The 12,317-nt window shown below is 40.5% G+C and overlaps 1 protein-coding gene across 6 annotated transcripts in view; it reads left to right on the top strand.

Moving 5' to 3' along the window:
• LOC138821426 (F-box/WD repeat-containing protein 11-like) overlaps nucleotides 1–12,317 on the top strand; it is a 99,683-nt gene that overhangs the window by 42,798 nt on the left and 44,568 nt on the right. For 3 of the 6 annotated variants that reach the window (XM_070013633.1, XM_070013630.1, XM_070013632.1), the window contains one exon: nucleotides 12,159–12,221. The exons of the other annotated variants lie outside the window; for them this stretch is intronic. In XM_070013633.1, coding sequence (XP_069869734.1) covers nucleotides 12,171–12,221 — 51 coding nt within the window. In that variant the 5' untranslated portion in view covers nucleotides 12,159–12,170. The remainder of the gene's footprint in view (nucleotides 1–12,158; nucleotides 12,222–12,317) is intronic. 6 annotated transcript variants of the gene reach the window in all.

The raw sequence follows: 12,317 nt of genomic DNA on the forward strand, positions 1-12,317 counted from the left end.
CTTTTATTTATGACATATGTTAAAACCATTTTCCTCAGTTTGTCATTTTCCTTTAAACTTACAGGTTTATTTTTTAAATGCTATGTAAAAGTTTACATTTTTTATCTAGTCATATTTTTCTCTTTTCCTCTCTTCCTCCTCTCTTCCCTTTTTTCCCTCCTGTCCTCCTTTTCTTCTCTTTTGCACCTGGACTTGTGGATTTATATCATACTTATAAGGAATTCGCCCGTTTTCTTCCATTGCTTACAGTTCAGTCTCTTAAGTTTTAGATTGATTTGGAGTTTATTTATGTACATTCTGTGAAGTACAGATCTAAGTTTATCTCTTTCTGAATTGTTAACCAGTTGTCCTAGTACTGCTTCTTAAAAAGTTTCCCAGTGATTTGAGATGCCACTGTTACCGTGAGCTAATTTTTCATGTGTACTTGGATCTACTTCTGGACTTTGTATTCCGTCTGACCAACGTCTGGCAAGCTGTGACACAAGCCAAACTCAGTGTGTTTGTGTAAATCCAGCTGTACTAGAGCGCAGCCACCGTCAGTCACAGCAAGGAGTTGAGTAGTTATCTTTATTTCCTCCACCCTTTCAGAAAAAGTTTGCTGACCCCTGTACAGGAGGGCTTTGTGTTCGTGCACCTTGGAGTAGTCACACAGGCAGAGAGGACTAGCCTCTAATCCTCAGGGTAGCTTTTCTTTGGTGTGTTTTTGTTTTAACTGAGTATTCCTACATGCTTGTTTTCTCGCTGTGAACTTGAATATTAGTCCATATGAATTTGTCTAGCTCCATACAGAAGGTTTTTGTGTGGCCTTATTGGAGATGTATTAAATTTTTAAGTTAGGAAGAAATGTTACCTTTATGTTGAATTGTCTTTTCAACAACTTACTAATAAAAAAATGGAGAAATACATTAGAGAACTAATTAGCGACAATACATTAGTTCAACCTGGTTTCACAGGGTAATTTTCCCAAACCTTCAAAGACTAGCCAGAAGTGTCAGAGATTGTTCTTCAGCATTGATTTTGGAGCAAAAGTTTTTCTCTCATGGGAATGATTTCTAGTTTTATGTTTTCTCAGAAATGATTGTTTTCTGCTTTTTTTTTTCTTCATGATCTAACTTTTGCTTTTCAGACATCTTTATGAATTCCTAAAAAGCACATTTAAATCTTCAGCTTTTTTTTTTTTTTGTCGGTCATGGGGCCTGAACTCTGGGCCTGGGCGCTGGCCCTCAGCTCTTCAGCTCAAGGCTAGCGCTCTACCACTTGAGCTACAGCGCCACTTCCATCACATTTAAATCTTCATTGCCAGGCTAGGTAAACATAGTCTTATACCTACTTTAGAGATCGGAATATCTTTTCAGTATTGTTTATTCCCTGAAGTGTACTTTTTTCCTCTTCAGCTTTTTTGTACTATCAGTAGTGCATGTAGTGTATTTTCAATCTTGGTATCTTTGCATTTCTTTTTTTTTGGGGGGGGGGCAATCCTGAGGCTTGAACTCTGGGCCTAGGTGCTGTCCCTGAGCTCTTTTGCTCAAGACTAGCTCTCTACCACCTTGAGCCACAGCGCCACTTTGGTTTTTGATTGGTTAATTGGAGATAAAAGCCCCAAAGGCGCCTTCCTGCCCCTGCTGGCTCAGATCTCAGCAGCTAGGACAGGATGACGGGCAGGCGCCACCAGCACATGGCTGCTTCCATTTTTTTAAGTGGCACTGTGATTGCAACTTTGTAAGCTTTCAAAATACTCATTAACCTTTTTCTAAAGTTGGTCTAAGCCCTCCCTTCCCCCTTGGCTGGTACTGGTGTTGAACTGGGCCTCACTTGGAACTTTGCCACTTGCACCATGTCTCCAGTACTAGTTTCAGTTGGTTTCCCTAACTTTGTGTCCAGGCTAGCTAGAGCTGTGCAGCTCTCCCCTCCGTGCTCCTGTCTGCTCTTCCCAAGATTCATTCCACCACGCCCAGCAGCAGTCATTTCTTGATTACTCAAGAGCACCTTTGGTTTACCCTTTATTTTCTAAAGCTTTTGGGAAATAGGACTCCAGTCATATTTTGTTTGGTATGTCGTTATTGAGAATGTTCAGCAAATTACTTTTAGGCTAGAGACTCTTATCTTTAAAATATTTTTATTATCTTCAAGTAGTTGTACAAAGGAGTTGCCATTCACCAAAGCAGCGTGTGAATACAGCGCATCCATTTCCTCACACCTAGCACAGTACCTTCCTTCTGATGGTTAAGTAGAATTCTGTTGTGTGTATATACCACATTTTCTTGATCCCTTTCATTCACTGAGGGGCATCTGGGCTGATTCCGTATCTTGACTGTGGTAAACAATGCTGAGGTGAACATGGTTGTGCCGACGGTTTTCATGGCCTTGTTTGTGCTGTACTGGACAGACACCAGGAGTGGAATCGCTAGGTCACGGGGTAGCTCTTCTATGTTTACGTTCTGAGGAATCTCCATGCTGCTTTCTAGAGTGGTTGAACAAGCTTCTATTTCCCAAAACAGTGTAATAGTGTTTCTTTTTGGCCGTATCCATGCTAGCATTTGTTATAGTAATGAAAACAGCTTGGCACTGGCACAAGAATAGGTCCAAGGATCAATGGAACAGAACAGAAATAAACCCACAGAACTATAGCCATCTTTTATCTTTAAAGCCTAATTATTTCCTGTATCTTTTGCAGTTTATTACTACTATAAGCTAGTTTCCACCATTCTTTTTTTTTTTTTTTTGTCAGTCGTGGGGCTTGACCTCTGGGCCTGGGTGCTGTCCCTCAGCTCTTCAGCTCAAGGCGAGCGCTCTACCACTTGAGCTACAGCGCCACTTCCGGTTTTCTGGTGGTTTATTGGAGATAGGAGTCTCACGGTCTCTCCTGCCCGGGCTGGCTTTGAACCGCAATCCTCAGATCTCAGCCTCCTGAGTAGCTAGGATTACAGGCGTGAGCCACCAGCGCCCAGCTTCACCATTCTTAAGAAAGGAAACTCATCAGTCACTCGTCCAAGTCTTCTCTCACAGAACCCCAGTTAAGGAAAGCTTACTACTTTTCTTCTGTTTTGTTGGTTTTATTGTTTTCTTGCTTTTGTTTCATGTGTGGAAGTTCATTTGCTAAATTTTCCCCTTTTATTTTTCCCTTTCTCTCTCTCTGTCTCTCTCTTTCTCTCTGTCTCTGTCTCTGTCTCTCTCCCTCCCCCCACCTTCCCTTTTTAATAAATGAAGATTGTTTTCAAGCATCACATCACATCTTTTGGTACAGGGCTGTAGCGTTTGAGATACTTTTAAGTTTACAAGATTCCTATGCTAAAGGGTAGTTCTGTGTGTTTTTCCTTGTCCTTTTCTCTTTTTGATGGTGCTCTTGTTTAAACTTTGGCATAGGCCTTTGCACTTGCTGGTCAGGTTCTCTACCTTTGGAGCTACCTCTTCAGCCCGGTCTGCTCTGGTGATACACGACTTTATGCTTGCTGGCATCGGTTGTTTTAATGTGTCCATTATGTATCTATGCATCTTGATCAGAGTCACTCTCCTTCCCCCCATACATACTCTTTCTCACACCAGTGTGTTCGTTCCACCTTCACAAATGACCTGCAGTATTTTGAATATATACTCTGCCCTTCACCTCTTCATTTTTTGCAACACTACCCACATCCCAGACAGGACGTTGTTTAATCCTTAATACTCAGTTTTGTTATATTGCATGTTATTTGTCCCAAAGAATATCACTGTGGTGTGTCTCTCATACATGCATGTACTGTATTTTAATTGACTTCATCATTTATACATGTATACATATGATCCTGTATATGTTTGTGTTTATCTTTTAGGTTTAGCATCCACGTGTGAGGGAAAATATGTTACTTTTATCTTTCTCAATATGGCTAATTTTGCTTAATATGATGGTTTCCTGATTCATCCATTTTCTGCCAATAAATTTTATTCTTGTTTAAGGTTGCCTAACACTGCAGTGTGTGTGTGTGTGTGTGTGTGTGTGTGTGTGTGTGTGTGTGTGTGCGCGCGCGCGCGTGTGTGTGCGCGCGTGCGCGTGCGCGTGCGGGAGAGAGAGAGAGAGACAGAAAGGGAGAAGGAGAGGGAGATAATACATACATACACATAATCACCTATGTTAAAATGTCACGTTCTTGCTGCATCCGTCCGGCGCAGGGGTCTGGCTGTCCGTAGCTTGGCTGCCGGGCTCCTGAGGTAGAGCTGCTGTGTGCATGGACGTGTAAGCACTTGTGGTGTACCCTGGCTCACCTTCCTGGGGTTCATGGGGCCGGTCCGTGGTCAGGGTCTGAGGAACCTCCGTACTGATTTCCAGGGTGGCTGCTCTGGTTTACGTTCCCTCTCCCAGTGTGAGACTGTTCCGGGTCCTCATGGGCGTGGGTTGTTTGTGCTCTGGCTGGAGAGGGATGGAATCACATGATTTTTTCTTTTCCTTTTTTGGGGGCACTATTTCAGTGGCTTGAACTCAGGGTCTGGATGCTGTCCCTGAGCTTTTTTTTTGTTTTGTTTTTTGTTGTTGTTGTTGTTTTGCTCAAGGCCAGCACTGTACCGCAACTCCACTTCTGATCTTTTGGTGGTTATTTGGAGATGTGATGGCTTTTACTGTTAGGGCTCTCTTTGGACAGCGATCCTCAGACCTCAGCCTCCTGAGTAGCTAGGATTACAAGTGTGAGCCAGTGGTACCTGGCTATAATATCTTTTAACTACCACTCTCTTTACTCTTCACAAATGGTCTTGAAATTGGTGTTTTTAAACATCTATTTTATTAATTTTTAATCTTTATTGCATCTTTCTGTCTGCTAGTTTTGGCTTTGGTGAGATGTTGTCTAGAGGTTTGAGGGGGTGCATCATTGGGATGTTAATTTGAGATAACAATTTTTTGATATAGGCACTTACAGTGTTGCCTTTGCTGAATCCCAGAGGTTTCTGATAGACTCAGTTTGTTGGTTCAGTCTCCATGTGTTTGAAGATTTTCTGTAGTTTTCTGTTAAGCTCTAGTTTAATGCCATTGTGGTCAGATATAAGGGGTTATTTTAGCTTACTGATATTTGCTAAGCCTTTGCTTTGTATCCTAAAGTTCGATCTATAAAAGTTCCATGGGCTGCTGAGGAGAATGTGTATTATGTTGGATGAAAGTCTCTGTAAATGTTTCATCAGGTCTATTTGTTCTATGGTGTCATCGTGATTCTTTTTTTTTTTTTTTTCTTCTGGTCTGGAGGACCAGAAAAGTGAGTTATTAAAGTCTCCTGTTATCACTGATTTGGGGGTCTGTGTACATTTTTATAACAAAGTTGGGTGCACTGACCAAATGAAGCATAGATGTAACAATTGTTAATGTCATCTTGATGGAAAGTTTGCTTTATTAATATGGAGTTACCTTTGTTTCTGTGACTGATCTGTGTCTTGAAATTGACTTTATCTGATATGAGTATGTTTGCTTTTGAGTTCCATTTTCTTAGGTGGCCTTTTTTCCAACTTTTTACCCTAAGTTAATAGTTGTTTTTGCTGTTTAGGTGTGTTTCTGGTAGACAACAGATGGTTGGGACTTACCATTTTGTGTCTTTTTGATTGGGGAATTGAGTCCATTGTGTTAAAATTTCCTCGTTCTTTCTGTGCTTATGTACTTACCTGGTAGGATTTGTTTTCGGGTTTATATTGATTTTTTCCATGTATAGGATTTCTTTGAAGTGCTGGTTCAGTAGTAGTAACTTGTTTTAGTTGTTTGTGTATGGTGGAATGTCTTTTATTTGACCTTCATCATGGATGATAGCTTTCCTGGCAGTTAACTTTCAGTGCTTGAAATACATCACCCTGAGCCTTTGTTTTGCTTTTAAGGTTTTTGTTGAGAACTCTGTTGTTATTCTGATAGATTTCGCATTGTAAGTGACCTGCCTATCGCCTCTTGTAGCTTTTAGTAATCTTTTCTTGTTCTCTGTACTTTTGTCTTAACTGTAATATGGGGTTTGGAGGTTCTGTTCAGATCTTGTCTGTCAGGTGTTTCCATCTTTCCTTTCCCTTACTTTTTTGTAATTGAAGACTATTTTGTAGAACACTTTGAAGTTCACAACAAATCAAACAGAGGATTCTCATATGCTTTGTCTCTATAGATGCATAGTACTCTGCATATTGGCTTTGGTTTTTTTTGTGGATTCATTAGAATTTTCTACATGGACCATCATACTGTCAGCATATTTTCTGTGTTTTAAGTTTTTAATTTACTTTTCCTACTTTATTAAACTGAATATGACTAGTGGAACACATTCAGTCCAACTGGTTTCTTGATTCTGAGGAAGTTGCCTGACCATCTTTAATCCTGAGTGTGTTTTGAATATTATCAGATGTCCAAGTGCATCTGTCACAAACATAGAGCCTGTTGGCTGTACACATATTTTTATATTAAGCTATAGTTTTGTAGTGAGTGGTGTCCCTCCCCACTTCAGTTCTTCAGCTTGAACTCGGTGACTTGTTCTCAGCCTACTTGCTTATGACTGTTGCTCTACCACCTGAGCCTCATCTCCAGGTTGACTGTTTTGCTAGTAAGAAGAGTCTTGTAGACTCTACCAGCTGGCTTCAACCTGTAATCCTTCCATCTTAGCCTCCTGAGTTGCTAGGATTATAGGCATGAGTGTACTTGTCTTGTAGCCAGCTTGCAGTAGGTTTTAAAATCAGCTTTGACTTCAAAGCTCTTGGAGAGCCAACTTTATTTTTGTTTTTTCAAGATTGTTTTGGCTAGAGTCCCTTAAGATTCACATAAATTTTAGGTTGCATTTTTCTTTCTGCAGAAAACAAAAAACATTGTTAGGATATTGACAGAAATTATGTTGAACTAACATCTCAAGTGGGCAATCTGTGGGCAAGGAGGTATTTTGTTATTGTTTCTTTAATTTCTGTCAACAACATTGTATACTTTTCAGTTCAAACTAATGTGTATGTACTCTGACTTTTATAATTTTCTTTTCATTTTTTTTTAAAAATTCATTCACAAAATATAAATTTTCTTCCCTCTGAGGAACTTTAGCATTTCTTTTAATTTGGAGAATTAGGGTCATGTAAAAGTTGAGGAAACTAAATGAAGTATATCAAGGAGGAAGTATTCAACTTTGTCTATAGGTCACAGAAATTTGAGGAATGTGAAGTCTGGGTTTTTTTTTTTTTGTATTAATAATTTTTTTTTTATTGTGAAAATACCAGAGGGGTTACAATTACATGAACAAGATAATGAGTACAGTTCTTTTTTTTTTTTTTTTTTTTTTGCCGGTCATGGGGCCTGAACTCTGGGTCTGGGTGCTGTCCCTCAGCTCTTCAGCTCAAGGTTAGCACTCTGCCACTGGAGCCACAGCGCCACTTCCGGCTTTTTCTGTTTATGTGGTGCTGAGGATTTGAACCCAGAGCCTCATGCTTGCAAGGCAAGCGCTCTACCACTGAGCTACCTTCCCAGCCCCATGAGTACATTTCTTATCAAGCATTGTTGCCTCCTCCTTTGTTTCCCTTTCCCATCCCCCCCCAGTCTGTTTTGATGAAAATAAATGATTATTCAAAGGAAATCCTTCACTTACTAAATATACATTCTCTTGGATTTTACAGATTTCAATAAGGTTGAATAAGCAATAACTATAGGATCAGATTTATTGTAATGTTATGGTGTGTGTGTGTGTGTGTGTGTGTGCGCGCGCGCGCGCCTTTGCTTTCTAAATTGATAAAGCAAAATGTGGACTGAAACAACATGTAGCCATTAAAAATGAAAATGGAAGGCCAGGCACCAGTGGCGCATGCCTGTAATCCTAGCTACTTGGGAGGCTGATATCTAATGATCCAGTCAAGAAAGTCTGTGAGACTTCTATCTCCAATTAAGCACCCCTAAAGCTGGAAGTGGAGCTGTGGCTTAAGTGGTAGAGTACTAGCCTTGAGCAAAAGGCTCAGGGATAGCCCCCAGTCCCTGAGTTCAAGTCTCAGGACCAGCACTTAAAAAAAAATTGAGATCTATAGACTTGGAACGTGCCAAATGACAAACAAAACAAAACAACAATAAAAAACCCATTACTAAAGAGTATGTTTTGAACAATTCAGTCTCTAGTCCAAAATGGGACAGTAGTAATCTTTGAGAGGGAGTAATTTGGATGTAGTTGTTTTTCTTCTCTTTTTAAACATTTCTTTGCTGTGTGTGTGTGTGTGTGTGTGTGTGTGTGTGTGTGTGAGAGAGAGAGAGAGAGAGAGAGAGAGAGAGAGAGAGAGAGAGAGAGAGAGAGAGAGAGAGAGAGAGAGACCTATTTCTTTTTGAAATCAGGAATATGTATGATTTTTTAAAAGAGTATTCTTGGTGTACCATGAATCTTTATTTATTGTATGTTACCATTTTTGTTTTCAGCTTAGGCTTTTTTTCATGAAGACATTTTGCACAGCTCATAAAGTTAATCTGTTTTGAGTAAGCAGTGCACCTGTGAACCATCCCCTTCAGCCGGTTTCAGGACACTTTCGTTGCCCCAACAATATGGGTACCTTTTCACTCTCTTAATAATGTTTTCAGTGAATAGAAATTAGTGTAGTGCAAATTTATCAAGTTTATCTTAGCAGCAGTTGTGCACTATTTAAAAATCTTGGCTTATTTCAAGATTTTGAAAGTATTTTGTGGCTTATTCTGATGGGTTTATTGCTAGATGTCCAGGGGAGGTCAGGGTGAAGGATGTAAGACTATCCAGGTAAGGTTGGGTTCTAGAGGAAGCTGTTGGGCTAACAACAAGGATGAATATGGCCTAGATTGTTTGTAACTATGGAAATAGAATAATGATAATGATAATGATAATTGGGGCAGAGGGAAAAGGAGAGTGACAGAAAGGGTGGGATTTATTGGGATGCATTGTAAACTTGTAGAAATGTAGCAATGTAAGCTTCCAAAAGAAAGAAAATCCAATTGATAGTCTGAATTCTTTTACCACTAAGTTGTGGCCTTGGTGCTCACTAAAGTGCACTTACACGTAGGATATATGTATTTGGATGCTGCTCTTTTCGATTGACAGTTTGTACTTATGCTTCTATAGCTCTGTCGGTCATTGGAGCTAAAGATTAGAACTTGATACTGTGTTGTAGATTCCTTAGTTTAGTTCCATATGAATTCTTAATAGCTCACTTGTTGTTATTGAGGAGGAGGAGGAAGAGGAAGAGGAGGAGAGAGGGAGCCTACTGGGACTTTTATGTTGAAGTCATCAAAATTATGTTTAAGTCTCAAAAAATGTTTTGAGATAGTTTCTACACTTCAAAGGACTAAGAAGACTGCCAACAGACTAGACTGGGAGAAGACCTGTGCCTTTATACATCTGAGAAAGGCCTGATACCTACTATGTAGAAGGAGCGCATGAATCCAGCCCCCAGTTAATAACACAATCAACACATAGGCAAAGGAGCTAAATAGAGGCTCCTCAGAAGAAGTAAGAATGACCAATAAACATGAGAAAATGCTCAACATCTCTGGCCATAAGGGGAATGCAAATCAAAACAACGCTGAAATTCCATCTCACCCCAGTAAGATTGGCCAGCATCAAGAATTTGAACAATAGCAAATGCTGGTGGGGATGTGGGGAAAAGGTATCCTGTTGCACTGTTAGTGGGAATATAAACTAGTACAACTGCTCTGTAGCGCAGCTTGGATGTTCCTCACAAGCTAAACATAGAGCTACCATATGATCCATCTGCCCAGAACGTTACAAACCAGCATACAGAACGCTTGCACACACATATTCATGGCAGCACTAGTCACTGTAGTGAAACTATGGAAAACAGCCCAAGAGTACGATGAGTGGATCAAGAAAATGTGGTACATATATGTAGTGGAATTTTATTCATTATATCATTTGCAGGGAAATGGATAGACCTAGAAAAAAATCATGTGATGTGAAGTAAGCCAGGCTCAGAGAAACAAATAATCCACGTTTTCTCTCATGGAAGTAGATCTAAAATACGACTATTCATGATAATATACACAGGGCTCAGTGCATTTACACACAAACAGACTAAAGGAGGGTATACTTAGGGGAGGAGTCTAAAGGCACAACACCTCTGACCAACTCAAGTACTGTTTTTCAGAATGAATACCAGGAAGTGGAGATAGATTTGGGGGGGGGGCGCACAGGAATGGAGGGAGGAAGGGTGAGCAAATGTAGTGTTTATATGTAAAAATGAATTATGTAATTTGGGGGTAGGTACAGGAGGGTAGGTACAGCTGGTGACAGTGACCGAGAAGCATCGTACTTAACAACTTGACTTACAGAATTGTAACCCTTTGTGCAACTACATAAAGTTTCAAAGCTTGGCTATTAGAGGTAATCATTAAATAGCTTAGGTATATAGTCACTGCATTTTTAGTATAATAGACTGGCTTCATAAATACTACTGGCAAAACATACTAGACACAGGCATTATATTCTGGTGGTAGTTGGTATAAGTAAACACTTTTGTGGTTATGGAAGAAATGAAAAGAATTAGGTTTTCTCACCATAAAGACAGTGGATTCTGGGTAGTCTGTAGGGACATCTGACAGGGTTACTTTCACCTTGAGTGAAGGAGTGTTAGGGTCACCTCGTTCAGGACCGATGGATGAGCACTCCTCCAGTGTGCGTGGAGACTTGGAGGGACCCTACTGCCCATCTTTCTTCTGTACATGTTTCTACCCAGGTGCTTGCACCCTTCCTACCAGACACTGGAACACTCCAGAGGTCTTCTTAGCTGCCATCTGAGGATGGTGCTCTGAGTTACTAGTTACTGTTCTTACTTCGTTCATTCTTCTGAGGAAACCTGCTGGCTTTATTAATCCCCAAGTCTCTTCAAGATGGGAGTGAAAGGAAATTACACTCCTTTCTTCCCACTGAAGGTTGTTTATTCCTGCTCCCACTGTGGCCCTGATTTATGCTGGCTTCCTTTCTGTCTAGGGGTAGCTTTCATGTTCATTGAGGCTCAAGGCCCGTAACATTTCATCGAAGCCCGACGATTTTGCCTGTGAAGTCAGTTATCTGAGCCACTCTACCAAAGTTTCTGAAGGCAGAAAAGCATCAGAAGACAGCTTGGAGCGGGTGGGAAGTGGGTTCTTCAAAGCTGGAGGAAATAGTACTGTTTTTGAATTGACGGCGCCCCAGTCAGAGCCATCTGTGTGGCCAGCGGAGCAGTAGGGTGCTCAGTACTGATACGTGTGCCATTACATACTCTGGGGCTTACACATGTTACCTGGGAAGTGCCACATGGCCTGAGCCCCAGCATTTTAGGACCTGAAGATATAAAGGAAAGTAAAACAAGGACAGTCTGAGATACAGTAATAAAAAGGCTCTGTGAACATTGATCATGTAGGCGGATCTGTAGCACCCTTTTTGAATAATGCTAGGGGACAAATACTGTACTTTAAGTTTTGTGCCCCGTCTTAGAATTTTAGATTTGGGAGCGAATCTTAGACCACTGTCAATAAATGAGCTGTTACTCCTCTCAGAGCACAATCCCCCTATCCTTCTTCTCATTAACTTTCCATTTTCCATTAAGTAGGAGCAGCAAAAGAGAAAATCCAATCATGTATAATCTCCAGTTAATGGGCATCTATTGAGCGTCTAGGTCACCAGAAAGAATAATTATACAATGCCTCTTTGTGTAATAAACACAAAAATCAAAAAATAATGCATTCCCAAGGCAAGCCAGATTGTTAGTAGCTTATAGAATCCTTCTCTTCTGGGAAAAGTTGGGGGCAGCTATGGTGCTTGCTAAGGGCCAATCCTGAAACTAGGCTAGCAAGAGAGGAAAAGTGGGGGCACATTTCCAAAGCCTTTGTCCCCTTGAATTGCCAGTCTTCTGAGTAGCAGGCAGTCTAGTAAACGTTTTGTGCAATCATTGGAACTTTGTAAATCTCTGAGGGGTTTTTTTTTTTTTTTTGCCACAAGTAAAAAAAATTGGTACAGTGACAGAGCTGCTGTGCTCCTCCCACAGTTTAGCCTTGATAAGTAAAGACTGTGCTTGCTTTTGTCTGGCTACTACTGATTTATGAAAGATAAGCCTAACTCCCTTCACCCAAGTGCCACATATTTTCCACAAGCCAAAAAGTTCTTGGATTTGTGTTGATAAGCTCTAATTTGGGTTCTCAAGATTATGTCTTATGTTTGCAAAACTCAGCATAATTCAAATAACCTGTTTTTCCCCCTTAGAACACATCAGTTATGGAAGATCAAAATGAAGATGAGTCCCCAAAGAAAGATACTCTCTGGCAGGTAGGAATGCTCAGATAGCAGTTGACAAACTGTAGATGAGCCCCTCCCAAGTTGGCAACCTTAGTGAAACCAAGAGCTGAGCCTTTTCTCTTCTTT

Source organism: Dipodomys merriami, unplaced genomic scaffold, assembly GCF_024711535.1.
Source record: "Dipodomys merriami isolate MVZ:Mamm:240054 unplaced genomic scaffold, mDipMer1.0.p SCAF_915, whole genome shotgun sequence".
Taxonomy (NCBI): Eukaryota; Metazoa; Chordata; class Mammalia; order Rodentia; family Heteromyidae; genus Dipodomys; species Dipodomys merriami.